At 33.7% G+C, this 18,498-nt stretch overlaps 1 protein-coding gene across 2 annotated transcripts in view; it reads right to left on the reverse strand.

Moving 5' to 3' along the window:
- The window catches only part of EMC2 (ER membrane protein complex subunit 2), a 61,906-nt gene that overhangs the window by 40,778 nt on the left and 2,630 nt on the right, over positions 1-18,498 (reverse strand). For both annotated transcript variants that reach the window (XM_082720021.1, XM_082720020.1), the window contains exons 2-5: positions 14,282-14,395; positions 13,716-13,780; positions 11,029-11,114; positions 5,497-5,554 (exon numbers count right to left, since the gene is read on the reverse strand). In XM_082720021.1, coding sequence (XP_082576147.1) covers positions 5,497-5,554; positions 11,029-11,114; positions 13,716-13,780; positions 14,282-14,395 — 323 coding nt within the window. The remainder of the gene's footprint in view (positions 1-5,496; positions 5,555-11,028; positions 11,115-13,715; positions 13,781-14,281; positions 14,396-18,498) is intronic.

Consider the following 18,498-nt stretch of genomic DNA (forward strand, 5'->3'; position numbering starts at 1 on the left):
AAAAGGATCAAATTGTTTTGCAGGTTTGTTTTTTTTTTTTTTAAGATTTTACTTATTTGACAGATACCACAAGTAGGCAGAGAGGCAGGCAGAGAGAGAGGAAGGGAAGCAGGCTCCCTGCTGAGCAGAGAGCCAGATGCAGGCTCAATCCCAGGACCCTGGGATCATGACCTGAGCCGAAGACAGAGGCCTTAACCCACTGAGCCACCCAGGTGCCCCTCAAGTAACTTAATTAACACCTTACAAGAAAGCTCAAGAACATCTTTTGGGAATATAAAAATGGAAAAAAGCAAAGTAAATTTTTGAAGATGATAGTTTTGTTCACTATTTTGACTCTGATGATGGTGTCACAGGTGCATCCAAACATAAAACTTAGCAAATTGCACACCCTACTTAAATATATATTCTTTAACAATTATTTATCATAAGAGTTTTAAAATAGTATTAATTGGACTAAATGTTAAAGAGAGTCTTGAATATTTATCAATTTCTATTTATTTCTTTCTTATAGTTTTTTTCCTGTAAAATATGCCAATGTTCTGAATTTTTCTAAATGTCTTGTTTGGATCAAACTTTGCAAATGTCAGTTTAAGTCTTAAAAATGAAAACTGTTTCACATTTTATAAGTGATTTTAGTAACAGAGTTAGAATTCCTATTATAAAATATAAAATATTAATGCCACAAATCATCAAACTTGCTACATGCCTTCTGTAACCTTATGTACAACGGGGCTAGCCACCAATTCTTTCTGAAACTCTGGTCACATCTTAAAAATAAACTACATGATTGGTGGGGGGAAGGGATACTACTTAGGAAAGGATTAAAGGATTAAGGTCTACCAGCAAAATACAGACTATGTCTCTCCCTACTGCAGATGCTGGGACCCAGAAAGAAACAGACCCTTGGCCAACAGAAGGAAAACAGTGTTCTGAGTTCTTTCAGGCATTCTAAAAGCATCTTCTCCCTTGCCACAGAGGCAATTACATCTAATTCTAAAACAAAATTTCAAATATTTGATAAATCACAATAGGCAGCTAACAATTCAAGGTAAAATCTGATCTTTCTGAAATATGAAATTCACCCAAAAAGACAGTAATTACCATACCTGCTTCTGAAAAGTAATCATTCAACAAGTATTCACTGAAGACCTACTATATGCTAGACATTAGTTCATGCAACAGACATATTTTCCCTCAAGGAACTTTCAAAGGAAGAAGAGCCTACTTATATTTTAAAAGCAAGCAAACAAAAACTGACTGGTGCTTAGGCAAGCTAAGGGATGAAAGCTCAGTGAGCCTAATTAAATATTTGATTTTCACAGGTTAATGACTAAAATTTTCACATTTGAGAGTTAACCTTCTAAAACCACTCATGGCTAAATAATTATAATTGCTTGTGTACTTTCACTGCAAAATATTCTTTCATCCATTCCCTATCCCTTCCAATTCCACTTGTCCTAGGTTTAGATTCCCATAATCTCTGGCCTAGGACAGGACAGCCTCCAAATTACAAATTATTTCAACTCTGCACCTCCTTCACTATCTCCCATATTATTAACAAAGTTATTTCTAAAAATATCTGGTGGTATTTCCCCAATCAAAATTTGACTATTGTCCATTTTTTTTTCTTTTTAGAGAGCACAAGCAAATATGTGAGAAAGGGGGGTGGGGCAGAGAGAGAGAATCTTAAGCAGGCTCCATGCTCAGAGCCTGATACAGGGCTTGACCACACAACCCTCAGATCATGACATGAGCCAAAATCAAGAGTTGGATGCCCAATGGACTGAGAGCCACCCAGGCACGCCATTCATTGTCCATTTTCCAAGAATAAAAATTAAATTCTGAAGTGTCAACATACCAGGTTGTGCACAAACATAGGTCATCTTGTTGCATCTCCAGTCACTTTGTACAATGAACCAATTCAGAGGTATAAAATATTGTTCCTCAGAACCCCAATTTTTCTCAGAGGTCAATGAGTAGAGATGGGAGAGGTTAACTATGTAGAATACCAGAACCATGCCCTTTCTTCAATAAGACAGAAATAAAATTTCATTTGAAAAACATATTAAAGGAGGCAGTTCAGAAAGAAATACAAATGGCCTTTTAAGCATATTAAAAGATATTCAACATCACTCATAATGCAAATTGTAACAAGATGATGTTTTTTACCAATTACACTGGCAAAGGTTAAAAACAAAAAAGTTGATAATCTACCTTGCGGGAGGATGCAGGAGAAGCAGCACTCTCGTACATCACAGAAATGAATATGGATGGCTAGAAAGCCTTTGTGGAAGGAAATTTGGTGACATCTACCAAAATTTAGAATGCATGGACCTCCAGAATTAGATTCCAGAGTAGGAATCCAACATACAAATGACATTCACTGCAACACTGTTCCTGGGAGGAAGATACCAAAATCAACCTAAGATTTCATCAAGGGGGACTTACTTCAAGAAATTGTTTTTCAACAAACTAGTTTTCATACATCACATAACACAACACTATACAGCTATTCAGAGGATGATCTAAGGATGTGCTAACATATACCATGATCTTTACAACGACTGCAAGGTAGAATATGCCACCATTTGCACTTCCAACAATGTTCTCTGTCAAAAGGGACACACATGCATACTTGTGTGCTCACAAGGGAAAAATCTCTGGAATACGTAAGAAATTGCTAACGATGTTTGCCTAAGTGAAGCAGGATCTGAGATCAGGAGTGAGAAGAAAGACTAATTTTTTCACCATACACTCTTTTGTATTGTTTGTAATTTTTAACACAGGTATGTACTATGTTTCCAAAAAATGTTTCACAATCTTTCAAAAACAGATGTTTTCCCCAAATATATTATTTTATATATAAATTTTCATATAAAGTCCATTTCGGCACCCTCCTTAAAGAAAATTCAAAAACTTCCTTTCTAATCACTTCATTCTTTCTTCGCTAGGTAGACTTTTTACTTAACTAGCGCCAAGGGTTCATTCATGAGATACGAAGACTTTCCCCGGTCCATCATCTTTGCTTCCTTTCAACCACATTCATCTTTCAAAGTTTGCAAGGCTCAAAAATTACACAGTAAGTGACTAAGAATTTAACAGTCTATTTTCAAAGTCCATAACCTGTTCACTACATCACTCTGCATCCCTAACACAGTCAAGCTGGTGTCTGATTTGTTCTACTATTTCTAGCACCAAGCACACTGTAAGCACTCAACAAATGTTTTTTTGGAGGATTAATAAGTGCATGAAAGAGGGAATGAGAGCTTCCTAAAGCCTGAATGAACAACCTCACTTCTATACAGATATCTAGAAACACAGAGGCACAAGACCAACAACAGAGTCATATGATCTCTTTTATACAACAGGAAGAAGAACTACAGTGTAAAAGTTTGAATTATAACTATCAATGAGGGTGAAACTAGACTTTCCCACCTTTGAGGTAATACTTTACAGTTGCTTTGAAAAAAGAAACTGTGATGTCTACCTTTATTCTTAGCAACACCAATATTCCGGTGGCTCATGACAGATACTTGATAAACATTTACAGAAGGACAGAAGACACTAAGAGGACATCAGATAAAGATAATATTTAATGAAAAAATAATACATTTCGTAAACCTGAATTTAGTCACCTTGTTTTAAAACGTTTACCTAGCAACTAAGGAACTTAGTTACTACCACTTCATACATGGTTGATAAATGAAACCATTTGGTTTTTCTTTTAGTCAATCTTAGAGCCACAAAATATGGAAAATATTATAAATAGAAAATAATTACATATTATCTTAGATCCTGAAAAAGTGAACTAACATTAAAAATATCTTCAACTTAAACTGAAGTAAAATGTTTGTAATTCCAAGAGAATAAATCAAAAGCTATTGATTCTTAACCTGGTACCTAAAAAAAAAAAAAAAAAGAAAGAAAGAAAGAAAGAAAAAAGAAACAGAAACCTTTTTCAGAAACTTGATTTCATATTTTCAATATTTGGCTACATGAAAAATGAATACCTTTGAAATTATAGTGAAGTCTTAACAAGTAAGTACATGAAAAGATTCAGGAAAAAAAATGATTAGGACAGTTAAGATTAAAAAATTACTAAAAACTTTACGATTTTAACTCTTTTATTGGAAATATGTAACTAAACTAACAGAAGCTCTATTTTTGATTTTTTATTTTGTTTTTTTTTTTTGTAATGAGTAGGCCTGCAGCTCTGTCAAAACTTTTCCCTTGCTATTCAAGTATCTACCTCTACCTCACCCACCCTACACCCTCACCACCCCCCCTACCAAAGACCTAGGAAGTTCCCAGAGGACATTTCCCTGGGATGGGGATAATATTAAAAGCAAAAATCTAAACCATTTCACCATATATGTATGTATGTATGTATGTATATATATATATATATAACCACATTATGTAATTTACACAATATTACTTATCAATTGTATCTTAATAAAGTTGAAAACAGACTACCATTTAAGCAACAGATGTTAAGTATTCCAAAGTATCAGAAGGGATAAGTAGAGATCAGCATCTTATAATCCACAATTATACATTAAATGACTTTTTAAAATGTGTATTTTTAATGAAATACCTGCCAAGTAAGAAAAAAACTTTCATGTGTTTGTGTTATGTTAATATAACAATATCTCTTTCTATAAAAGAACAAACTCAAACTGGTTTTTGTTTAAAAATTTTAAAAATACGATTTTCTTTTAGTAGGCATATGTGTGCATGGACATAAAAAAAAATAAAAACATTAAAATGCCTGATATGTTATCTAAAATCTAACTTTTCGCTGAGTAAAAGGTAAGTCTGAAGAAGGCCATTATGCAAAAATAATAAACTAAAATGTTCTCAAAACTAAAAAAAATCTTCAGAGTATTTTTAAGACAAATATTGCTACATAAGTATATTTGGAACAAATAATCTGCCCAAATACTGATGTATTTGTTTAAATCAGGATAAAGTAAAGATGTATCTTATGGGAAACACAATATACATATTTCTTCTTTACACATTTATACATATATGTATATACATATACATGTATATTACAGATACATTTACATGTTCCTATCCAAGTAGAAGGTAGAAAAAAGCAAAATCAAATCAAAACACCTTTATTAATTCCATATACTAACTACTATCATGATTTCTTTCATTTTTCATTGAGAATTAAAATATAACTACCCAAAAAAGTTATTTTATCATAAACCTCAAAATATTACAAAACTACTGAGCTCTGCTGGTGTTTATTACAAACACATAGAATTATTTCTTTCTAAATTCCCACTAGTTTCTAATAAGATATCCTATGAGTCAAATTTCACTGAAGAGTGTTAGATCTCTTTTAAAAATGTAGCTCAACATAAAGAATTTAAAAAGATAAAACTGGTATCATATGTATTTTTCCATTATTTTAAAAACTGAATTAATTTCACTTTTTAAACCAAAATTTAAATAATCTTCAGGACAATTCAGTTTACTTACAGTGTTAGTTGGATCTTCTTGTAAAATTCTATCATATAGTTGTATAGCATCATCATATCTATTTAAAAAGAAAAAAAAATTCAAGAATCATTACTTCAAATTTTAGTGACAAATAGTAAATACAGAAAAAGATCAAACTGGCAGGACTTTAAATGCATTTACAATTACAATCCAAGTCGCTTCTGATGTTCACGTAACAGTAGATATTTGCTACCGTATCATTTTTTACAAAAAAATTCATGTATAAGGAAGGTATTTATAGAAAAACTTACTTCAAAAATATACTGATTCAAGAATAACAACAAAAAAAAAGAGATAAACAAAAATGCACTGATTCTATTTCGCCTAAATACAAAGGTTAAAATTAGCAACACAGATACCTTTGTGGTCCTAAGTATGCCTAGAATTACAGTCAATAAAGCATAAGAACAAGTTTAATTTTAACAAACAAATTCACAAGTAAATGACCTGTGATTTAATTTTCCTTTATTGAATACTTATGATAGCTTTTCTTAGTTGAGCTGGTTCAGTTCAATTCATTAAGCACCTGTTAAATATACACCTGCAATACACTCTGCTGGGTTATGATCTTATAAAGGAAATAGTTAACAATTTATCAATGAGAAAAAAAAAAAAACAAGTATTTCAGCATATGTCTAACAAGGCAAAATAAACTATGCGATAGGGAATGAAGGGAAAGGATATATCAGAAATCACATAAAGAACATCATATACTCTTGTATATTTGGGAATCTTGTTTAGGGTATAAGGAAATAACTGATTCTGAAATTCCTTCCTTATAGATCCATAACCCCAACTCTATTCCAATCAATTTCTCCATTTCTAGACACAGATCTTTAAAGAAAACAAAAACAATGTTCAAAAATTTTCACAGCAATGTTTCTAAAGCTAGAAGCAACAGCTATATTCTTGAGATCTAGTCATAAGTTTCCTAAGAGAATTTTTAATTTTATATTTTTCTCTTAATGATATTCAATATATGAATATTCTACATCATAATGACCTTTTAACTGAATACTGCCCCACAATTATAGTGCCCAAGCCTCTTTGTGATTATGATCATGCTAGTAGGTAAGAATATTTTAACTATAGCAGATAACTGAGAAAAATAAAAGCAGACTTAATTTGTAAATGTGTTCATACCATAGGAAGGCCAAACAGCATCACTACACACTAAGTCAATCAGAGTTGGGTAGTTCAAAAAATTAGTTTGGACCTCAAATACATGGTAATATAGAAAGTATGTTAGCCTCGAAGAAACCTGCAACTAAATGGGGAAACCTAAAATAAAATCATTTAATATTAATAAAACAAAACAATGAAGTATATAAATAAGGTCAAAATAAATGTTATATAGCAAGGGTTCTCACACGACACAGTACGTGAGAATCCCCTGGGAATCTTTTCCAAGTACATAACCTCTGGCAAACACACTGGGAATAACAGAAGATGGTAGGAAACCATTCATTTCTTTAATATAATAATAACCTGAGTTTTAATAGTTTTCTAGGTTTGGGGACATTTTATTAGAAAACCTACATTCTTTTTATAGTCATTCAGAGAATATACATATAGGGGTACCTGGGTGGCTCAGTCACTTAAGCATCTGCCTTCACCTCAGGTCATGATCTCTGGGTCCTGGGATCAAGCCTTGTGTCAGAATCCCTGCTCAGCAGAATTTGCTTCTCCTTCTCCCTCTGCCCTCTCTCCAGCTTATGCGCTCTCTCTCCCTCAAATAAATAGATAAAATCTTTTAAAAAAACTATACATGTAAAGCATTAATATCTTATCTTATATTTAAATATATTTGTTTTACTGTAACTAAAAAATAGTAAGTTCTATAAAAACTGACTATATGGTTATTTTTCCTGTGTGTGATCAATCAACTTGACTAGCCATATGGTGTCAAGATTAAATATTATTCCTGGGTTTATCTAAGGATGTTTCCAGGTGAGATTAGCATTTGAATCTGTGGACACAGTGAAACAGCCTTCCCCAACATGGGTGGACATTACCCAACTCCCTGAGAGTTTGAATAAAACAACTGTAGCGCAGAGAGTTATTCACCCCTTTCTACTGCCTCACTACTTGAGCTGGGACATCTCATCTCATTTTCTCCTGCCCTCCGTCTGGAATTTATACCATCGACTCCCTTGGTTCTCAGGCCTTTGGACTTGGATGCAGACTGAACTATAGCACTAATTCTAGGACTGCTCAGCCCCCATAACTGCTTCATAATAAATCTTTCCCTATATATCCTCCTTCCCTCCTCTCACCCCTATATATGTACAGCAATATCCTCTTAGTTCTGTTTCTTCAGAGAATCCTAATACACTGAAGGTCCTCAAGAATTTACCTCTAGTCAGCAATGTTCTCAAACCTACTTGTCTGTTCTCCTGCAGGGTTTCTTTTAAAAGAAGGATCTGGATTATACCCCTAACAAAGTGATCTCAGTGAAGTGGCAAATAGGCAACTAGCAATTTTTTTTACAATGCCACAGATCACTCTAATTCACACAACTATGCATGAAAATCAATCATTAATGGTCCTGTGTCATGAAGACACATAGTAGTCACTCTGTTGGAAAAAAAAACCCAGCAAAACCTTACTGAGTAAAATGACTACATCAGTTTCAATGAAAGAGTAAGGCTTAAAGAATTAGAGTTCGGTAAGTGTCTTAGGACACTTGATTTAAGAATAAATTATTGTTACCATATCAATTTTTTTGTATGGTTGGAAGGTGGGTAGAGAGATAGTAACTATTAAAATGTGTGCTTTGAGAACCAGTACCTCTCAAACCTTTACAAGTTAATTTTAAAAATCATTCATCATAGCACTGGGTGCTACATGCAACTAATAAATCACTGAACACTACATCAAAAACTAATGATGTACTTTATGTTGGCTAACTGAATTTAAATAAGTAAAAAACAGAAAAAAAGGAAAAAAACCATTCATTCTGGACTCTGGAATGTGTTTGGCTATTCACACATTTTAAGAATGGTCTAGAAATTTTTTTTTCCTTCTTTCCTTTCCTTTTCCTTTTCCTTTCCTTCTGTTCTTTGATTCAAATTACTTCCAGCTAACCTAAAATAATATTTTATTTCTTTTTCTTTATGCTTTTCGCTTGCTTACAGAGATGATCCATTGAGATTAAACTGTACATATACACAAACACAATAAACCAAAAGATAAGGAATAAAGGGATTAAGAAAAATTGTATCAGTACATTCTACTTACTAAAAGCTACTATTAACTGAGGTACAAATTAACTCTGTCTTACCTAAAACATCAAAGTAAAACACTGTTGAAAGAAACTGAGAAAAATCAAAAGATATTCATGCTCATGGATTGGAAGAATACTGGTAACACTTTCATACTACCTAAAGTAATGTAAAGATTCTGTGCAATCCCTATCAAAATTCCAATGGCATTTCCCACAGAACTAGAACAATCCCAAAATTTGCATGGAACCACAAAAAAACCCTAAATATCCAAAGCCATCTGAGCAATAAGAACAAGGCTGGAAACATCACACTTCTTGTTTTCAAACTATTTATCACAATGGTATCGTAATCAAAACATTACGGTACTGGTGTAACAACATAAATTAATGTAACATATAAATTAATGTAACAACAGGAAATCCAGAAACAAACCCAAACATACATGGCCAATTAATTTACAAAACAGAAGCTAAAAGTATACAATGGGAGAAGGATAGTTTCTTCAGTTAATGGTGTTGGGAAAACTGGACATGCAAAAAAAATAAAAACTGGGCCACCATCTTTATACCACACACAAAAATCAACTCAAAATGGATTAAAGACATCAACATTAAGACCTGAAATAGTAAAACTCCTAGAAGAAAACATAGGTGGTAAGCTCTCTGATGCTAATCTCAGTGATGATTTTTTAGATTTGACACCAAGAGCAAAAGCTAACAAGAGCAAAAATAAAGAACTGTGACTATATCAAACTAAAAAGCTTCTGTACAACAAAGAAAACATTCAACAAAATGAAAAGACAACCTATGGAATTGGAAAAAATATTTGCAAATCATCTGATAACTGCAAATATTTGCTAAAGGGTAAATATCCAATACACATAAAAGATATCATACAATCAATGGCAATAAATAAATAAAAATCTAAGTAAAAAGAGGCAGAGGAACTTAACAGACACTTCCACGGAAGACATACAGATGGCAAACAGGTACATGAAAAGGTGTGAACATCAGTAATCAACAGGGAAACGAAAATAAAAACCACAAAGAGCTATTACCTCACACATAATAGAATGGCTATTATCAAAAAGACAAGACATAATAAGTGCTGGCAAGGATGCAGAGAAAAGAAAACCCTTGTGCATTGCTGATGGGAGTGTAAATTGGCATAGACACTATGGAGGTCCCTTAAAAAATTCAAAATAGAACGACCATTGGATCCAACATTTCCACTTCTGGGTATTTAACCAAAAGAAACAAAATCACTATCCTGAAAAGGTATTTCCAAGCTCATGTTCATTGCAGCATTATTTGCAGTAACCAATACATGGAAACAACCTAAGTGCCCATTGACAGACAAGCAGATAAAGTAGTCTGATATAATGGAATATTATTCAGCCATAAAAGAGAAAAAAATTCTGTCATTTAAGACAACAACCCTGAGGGCATATGCTAAATATAATAGAGAAAGACAAATACTACAAGATCTCACTCATATGTGGAAAAGAACATAAACTCATAGATACAGAAAACAGATTAGTGGCTGCCAGAGGTGGGCGACGGAGGTGGGCAAAACAGGTAACAGTGCTCAAAAGGTACAAATTTCCAGTTATAAAGTAAGTCATGGGTACAGCATAGTTACCATAGTTAACAATACTGTGTTGTGTACCTCAAAGTTGCTAAAAGAATAAATCTTAAAAGTTCTCATAAGAATAAAAATTTTAACAACGTATGGTGATGGATGTCAACTAAACTTACTGTGGTAATAATCATTTCACAATATACAGAGATATCAAATCATGTCATATACCTGAAACTAATACAATGTCAATTATATTTCATTTAAAAAAGTAACTTCTATACCTTGAATACCTGAAAGGGTAGCACACATATGTCATTACAAATTCCCAAAACAACCCTGATAAGTTGGTGATATTCTCATTTTGCAGAGGAATAAGGCTAAAAGGCTTAAATAAGTTAAATAATGTGCCAGATAAACAACTAATAAATCCTAGAAAGAGGATATAAAACCAACCCTTACTGCAAAACATGATCCCATTTCACTAGGCCAGAGATAGTAAATGAATTGTGCTCCAATGTCAAATCCTATTTATTGGGAGTAATTGGCAAGATTTATGCTGAGAAGCACTCTGGCACTATTCCGAAGCTCAGTAGCAAAAAGTCTTACACAATTAATGATGTTGTCATGGGGGTAGGAAGACCTATATCTAGACCCCATGTTTGCCATTTTAAATGGGATTATACTGTTCCTAAGATTCAGTTACCTTTCCATGGCTTCAAATCTCATGCCAGTTAGTCTCTTGACTCTGTGACTGCCAGGGAACTGTCTTCTCAACTCCTGAAGACAAAACTGTAAAAATAATTGGTAAAAAAGACTTAAAGAGTAGTCATCACATTACATACACTAAGTGGGTTACAAGGAATGGTCTATATAGTCTTCAGTATATCTTCTTAAATCATTTCATTAGCATTCTCTAACATGAAGTGAAATTAATTGGTAATGAATAATGGGGTAAAAGAAGAACTCTGAAATTACAATGGGAGCAACAATTAGTTCTCAAGACTGATCATGATATTAACTGGGAAAATAAGCTGATCATGGGATACACTAATAACTCTTCAGATACTGCCATATTACTCCTCCTTCACAATTGCTTCCATAATGTATTAGGCCCAACTTAAACGTTTATAATTTCCTGACTTTTAGTTTCTATTATCTAAGCATTCTCTTGATAAAAATTAAGCTCTTTGACAGTACTCTCAAGTCCCGCAAATACTATAACACTGTATGCCCTGTTGAAATCATGTATTAATCAGTAATTTTGTCAGTACACACACCATGATTTGGGGCCATAAAACACAGACACCAAATTTATAGAGTGCCAACCTCCTTTGGGAGATATCTATAATTCACCCATCAACTTCAATAAATAAATATTTTGAGCACCAACCATGTTCTTAGTAACATATGAGGATTTTAAGAGTCTTGGAAGCACTAGAAAGGTTAAGGATTATAAAAATGGTCCATTCTAGTGCCCAAAAGCATAAGTGACAAAAAAAAAAAAAATACCTTCACTAATGAAGATACTATTAATTAGTAATAAAGTTATAACACGATCTTGGAAGTACAGCTTCCAAGTATGTTGCTAAAAATCTGCCACAGTAAGAAAAATATTCAAGTTAGTCAAAACTGAAGATGATGGTTGCTTATTTCTTTGACATCACACGAAACTCATACTGTTTGGTCAATCAAGCCGTGTAGAAATTCTGAACATTTAAAAAAAAAAAAAAAATCTGTGTTACCAAAAAAGCTACCATTTTATTTGATCTCCTGTTTGGGTTATCAGTATTATATAATTTGATTCTCCTACTTTATCAAATGGCATTTGTTTACTTAAAAAAAACAGTATTTCCATTAAGATGTGAGCTGCCACCTCTGTGAATATGGAAAAGACTATTTTAGGGCAAAGTTGGTTAAGCGTAACTCTTGATTTTAGCTCAGGTCATGATCTCGGGGTCATGGGATCGAGCCCCAGGTTGGGCTCTACACTGAATATAGAGCATGCTTGAGATTTTCTCTCTCCCTCTCCTTTTAACCTTCCCAGCTTATATAAATAAATAAATAGATAAACAAACAAACAATTTCATAGGTTCTGAAAGTAATCTAAAAGGTTTTACAGATTTTTTTTTTTTAATTACTAGCAACTCCACCAAAATTAGATGTATAGCCAACATAACATAATTACCTTGGGAAAAATCAATGCTAATTCGGATATGCATATGTTCTCCTGCTATTTCTATTTTCTGTTTGCATTTACTTTCTTTTTGATTTAAATGAGGAAGTAGCATGAAGTAGTACTTAAGAATTCAGGATTATAAAACAATAGAACAAAAAAACCAACACCTCCAGTTCTTGGTTTATGAAATGAGTATGATAGCATCAAGCCTAAATCAAGGAGTAACTGTGAAGATTAAATAAAGTATGATATAAAGCATTTAGTACAGTGTCTTTCACATGTGTTCAAAAATATAGCTATTATCATTCTTTTATTTTAAAAGTAGTATTAGTATTTTAAGTCATGTTCTGCATGTTGGGATTTTCTAATAATTTAAGAGATATATTTACAACATTGCAAAAGAATATTTAACATTATATATAGATCTTCCACTTATGACACGGTTACATCCCAATAAACCCACGGTAAGTTCAAAATACTGAAAGCCAAAAATGCATTTAATACACCTAATCTACCAAACAGCATAGCTTAGCCTAGCTTCCCTTACACATGATCAGAACACTTATTATAGCCTATAGTTGGGCAAAATCATCTAACACAAAGCCCATTTTATAATAAATTTACTAAATATTGTACTGAAAGTGAAAAACAGAATGGCTGTATAGGTATAGAATGGTAGTAAGTTTATCAGTTGTTTACCCTTGTGATTTTCATGGCTGACTGGGAAGTATAGCCCACTGGCACTGCCCAGCATCATGAGAAAGTATCCTACCACCTATATCATTAGCCTAGGAAAAGACCAAAATTAAAAGTATAGTTTCTACTTGAATGTGTATTACTTTCACGCCATCATAAAGTTGAAAAATAAGTCAAATCATCATGTCAGTGACTCTCTTTGTTATGTCAACAACCCAAAAGATAAACTTGTTTTAAACTATCTGGTTCTTATTTTAAACACTATAATAGCATAATTCACCTCTTAACTAGATAACCTTCACCAACTAATTCAAATTCTTCAATTCCCAAGATTATTAAAAAGATTTAAGAACAATCCCTCTCCCAAAGTACCTGGTTAGTCTCCCCTACTCTTAAGGGTAGCAATGAAAATGACCTATAAGAACATTCAAATATAAGCCATGTACTAAGTCTTAGCTACTTGTAATTCATGTAGCAAATTTAAAATGAAATAAAATAAAATTAGTTTAAATACCTACCAATGCCAAGTCATCTCGACCATAATCTAGAGCTGCAATCATCACTTGTTCATATATGATCCAAACTAGACAAAGAGAAAAAAAACTGCATTTAATGTAAAACCTCCCAACAGAAATTAGATATTCTTCTTGTTTCTGATATCTTAGAGAACATTACTTGCAACTGAAAATTGATTTATTGCATATCTAGGATTAAGAAAGCATCTTTATATGCTTTTAGTAATATAAAATATGTTAATACCTTATAAGGTTAAAAAAATTACTATTATTTAATACCATTGCTCTTCTAAAAAATTTTTTATGAAATACATTTTGACCAGACCAGAACTATTGCTATGAACTTTAAAAGAAAAATGCTTATTTGATTGCTTCACTACAATCAGCAATTAGAAGTCCTTCTCAAAATAATGTTCCATTAGATATCCTGAGAAGTTTTTTTAAAAGAAGGGACAAATCATAGATTGATATAAACAGCAGGAAAAACATAATAAAAAGGTATCTGAAAAAAAGAAAAAGACCTAAAGACCAAAACAGAACATGAACAAAGCAAGAATAAAAGAACTTACTATCATCTCCAAGCTTAGAAGCATATTCATTAATTAATTCCTCTCCAACTTCCACAATTTGCTCACTGTTTCGTGAGTTTTCTTCTCTCCATTTTCTCATTTTATCTCGCATTTCTGAAAAAATAAAGTGTTATTATATATATTTGATAACTCAAAAAACTGATAATGAAGTTGAAATCGACTTATCAGGTAGAGAAAACAAAGTCACACTAATATAAGTCTTTGGTATGTCAAAATTCATAGAGCAGAAAATCAATTTAATGGGAGCAACAGATCCTTTAGAAGATTAAAAAGACATTAAAACTAATGTTACAAACATAAAAGTGATGAATGGCCTCCTACAAAGATTCTCTAACCCTTTCAGCAGCTATGGATCTTAACTTTTTGAAGTTACAGACAACTCTCTGAACTTGATAAAAGCTAGGGCTAATTTTCCCAGGGGAAACACATATATACATACACACACACACACACAATTATACACAGAAATCTCAAAAATCCAAAGTACTCCTGAAATTCCTACTCACTCCAGAATGTAAAATTTCATCAGGGGATCATATTAGGCTATCGGCACTGAAAGGGAAGTCATTCCAAAACTTCCTTAATAACATTACCAAAGTAGATGTAATGTATAAAGATACACAACCATGCAAGAAAATAAACAGCAAAAGATTCAGAACAAAGGAAATCTTTCAATTCTCTATATAATAATAAATGAAAAGAAAAATGTAAAGGTAAAAAGCGCTAGAAAACAGAAGAGTCACAAGAACAATTCTGTATATTATAAAGCAAGAGGATACTGAAGAGTTTTAATGCACAGCATATTGACAACAGCAGGAATAATAACGAGGAAAAAGAAAGAGTACCTAATCCAGGAAACAAAAGATCTTTTTCATATAGTTACAATAGAATGAACTGTCCAATTCACCAATCATATATATGCTTTCTTACTCCTACCTCTGAAATTCCAACATATTTACTTGTCTGAAGTACCAACTTCTTCCTTCTACAGACACAGATATAGAACAGATTTAAACAGTTAAATTGTTGTTGTACAGGAGTTAAGTAAACAATATGCTAAGCCTCTGGAGACTAAGTATAAAAGCACCACAAAGGATTTTCATTACTTTCATAGACATTATCTGAGCCCCTATAACTCAAAGTCTAAAAAACAAAAAAATAAAAACCCACCAAAAATAGATCCTAAATGTCTTACAAAATCAAATTAACAGTTAATTCCTTCTACTGACAACTAGAAATCAGCTTGACTTTCACTCTGCACGGAAAATAACCTTGAACTGATTCTTACCAGGCTGAAGAGAAAGTGAACAGATAAAAATAAATAAATATGCTGAGTGAAAGAAGTCAAGCAGAGAGAGTCAAATATCATATGGTTTCACTTATTTGTGGAGCATAACAAATAGCATGAAGGACATGGGGAGTTAGAGAGGAGAAGGGAGTTGGGGGAAGTTGGAAGGGGAGGTGAACCATGAGAGACTATGGACTCTGAAAAACAATCTGAGGGTTTTGAAGGGGCAGGGGGTGGGAGGTTGGGGTACCAGGTGGTGGGTATTAGAGAGGGCACGGATTGCATGGAGCACTGGTGTGGTGCAAAAATAATGAATACTGTTATGCTGAAAATAAAATTTAAAAATAAATAAATAAATAAATAAATAAAAGTAGGTCATTCATACCCCACAGGTTAAGGGCTCAGTCGCACAAAACTGCCCCTACTTTAGAAACCAATCAAAAGTCAGGGCCACCAACATTTCTGACCAATTGGCTATAAAATCTGGGATTCAGGGAGCCTGGGTGGCTGAGTTGGTTAAGCATCTGCCTTTGGCTCAGGTCATGATCTCAGGGTCCTGATCAAGCCCTGCATCAGGCTCTCTGCTCGGCTTTAAGTCAGCTTCCCTCTCTCCCTCTATGATCTCCCTCTCCCTCAAATAAATACATAAAGTCTTTAAAAAAAAAAAATAGTCTGGGGTTCTCACAACCCCTCCTCCTTAGGTTTCCAAGAATGCCTCAAGGAACTCAGATAAGTGCTTCACTTATTATCATAGGTTTATTATAAAAAATAAAACTCAGGAATAGCCAAATGGAGAAAGTACATGGGGCAAAGTGAAGGGGGCAAGAGGGAAGGAAGCAGAGGAACTTTCATGCTCTTTAAGCAAGTCCTCCATCCCAGTACCTTGATGTGCTTACCAACCTGGAAGCTCTCCAAACGCCATAGCTTAAGGGGCTTTATGTGGGTTTCATTCCACTGGCATGACTGATTTCCAGATGATCTCCCCTCCCAGGAAGTCAAGGGATAAGACTAAAAAGTTTCAGTCTTGCCTTGGTCTTTCGGATGATGCCCCCAACCTGAAGCAAGCAGCTACCAATAGTCTCATTAGCAGACAAAAATATACCCTTGTTCTAGAAACTCCAAAGGTCTTAAAGGTTATTGTGTTGGAAACCGAGAAAAAAGATTACATGTAAAAAAATCTGTTCCTGGGGCACCTGGGTGGCTCAGTGGGTTAAAGCCTCTGCCTTTGGCTCAGGTCATGATCCCAGGGTCCTGGGATTGAGCCCCGCATCAGGCTCTCTGCTCAGTAGGGAGCCTGCTTCCTCCTCTCTCTGCCTGTTTCTCTGCCTACTTGTGATCTTTCTCTGTCAAATAAATCAATAAAAATCTTTAAAAAAAAGAAGCTGTTCCTATCAACTCTATCATTCAGGAAATTTCAAGTGTTTTGGAGCTCTGTGACAGGAACTGGGGACAAAAAAACAAATACACACCTCTTATCATATCACAACATATGATATCTTTAGATCCACAGCATGAGTTCTCAAAACTCAAACTCTAGCCCCATACCATGGTTCACTTACAGTGTTAAATCCACATTCACTTTCAACCTGGCAGATAATTTTCTTTTAAATATTTATTTATTTATTTGACAGAGAGAGAGAGAGAGAATCTTAGAAGGGAGGGGAAGAGGGAGTTAGAGACAGAAACCCAAACGGACTCTGCACTGAGCACAGACGGTGACCCAAGGCTTGATCGCAGGGCCCTGAGATCATAACCAGGAGTGAGACGCTTAATCAACAGGTGCCCCAACCTCACAGATTATTTTAAAAGAGGAATTAGTGCCTCTGGAATATAAATTATTTAGTGTTTTACAGATCTTATCCATTACATTGCCTCCTTTGCCTATATGCTGAACCCAAATTAGGCTAGCAAGGTGCCAACTTATCTCTTACCTTAAAAAAATTACCTTCACAAAACATATACACAAAACATATAAAGTATGAATCTTTAGCTTAGAAATGAAATCTCAGGGTATGTTCCATGAGATTTGAGATCCTGTACTGTTTTGTTTAGCACTGTATCCTCAAGAACTGGAACAGTGCCTGCTGCAAAGTACTGCAAATATGCATTTAATTAACACATTATTTAGTATATAGCCCAACAGGTAAAGCTAAGTGTGAATGAGATCACCCACAGAAGGCATTTAACCTTTGAATTTTAGACTCTTTGAATTTGATGAAACCTTTGAACCTTCTTTTCCGAGAAATATGTGCATGTTTATGTATACTCAATTTTACATACATTTTCAGGGAATTCAAAGACCACACAAAACTTGTCCCTCCATCAGTCAGAATTCTACTGATCTCAGGTTTAATAACCACCAATAACACATTAAGTAGAGTGCTAAGAAAAGAACCTTTAGAGACACTAAAAATCAAGGAGCAAATGGATATAGAGAACTCACAAAGGAAAGGTCTGAAAAAGAAGAGAAGAGTCATAATATTATATTAAACCAAGGAAAGAAGGTTTCATAGAGTGATCTGCAAAAACAAACATACTGTAGGTGTATAAAAAAACAAACAAACAAACAAACAAAACCCACATCCATTATACCTGACATTAGGTCTCCCTAGAAACTTTACTCGAATGAGAGGGCATGGAAAACAAATTATGTTTGAAGGACTGAATAAAGTAGAGACAGTAAGTATTTTTGTAATTATTTTTCCAACAAATATTCATTTAGTACCTATTACAGGCCAGGCGTTGTGCTAGACATCATATTTATAACCTGGCCAAATATCCTATTTCTGAGAAACTTGGCTATATACCTTTCTTACAACTCGCCTTCCCACCTCCAACTCCTAAGTAGTAACTTCTTTAATAAACATCATTAATTTTCAACTGGTTGAATAAGTAAACCATATATTCT

The sequence above is a fragment of the Mustela nivalis genome (assembly GCF_964662115.1).
Source record: "Mustela nivalis genome assembly, chromosome: 2".
In the NCBI taxonomy this organism is placed as follows: Eukaryota; Metazoa; Chordata; class Mammalia; order Carnivora; family Mustelidae; genus Mustela; species Mustela nivalis.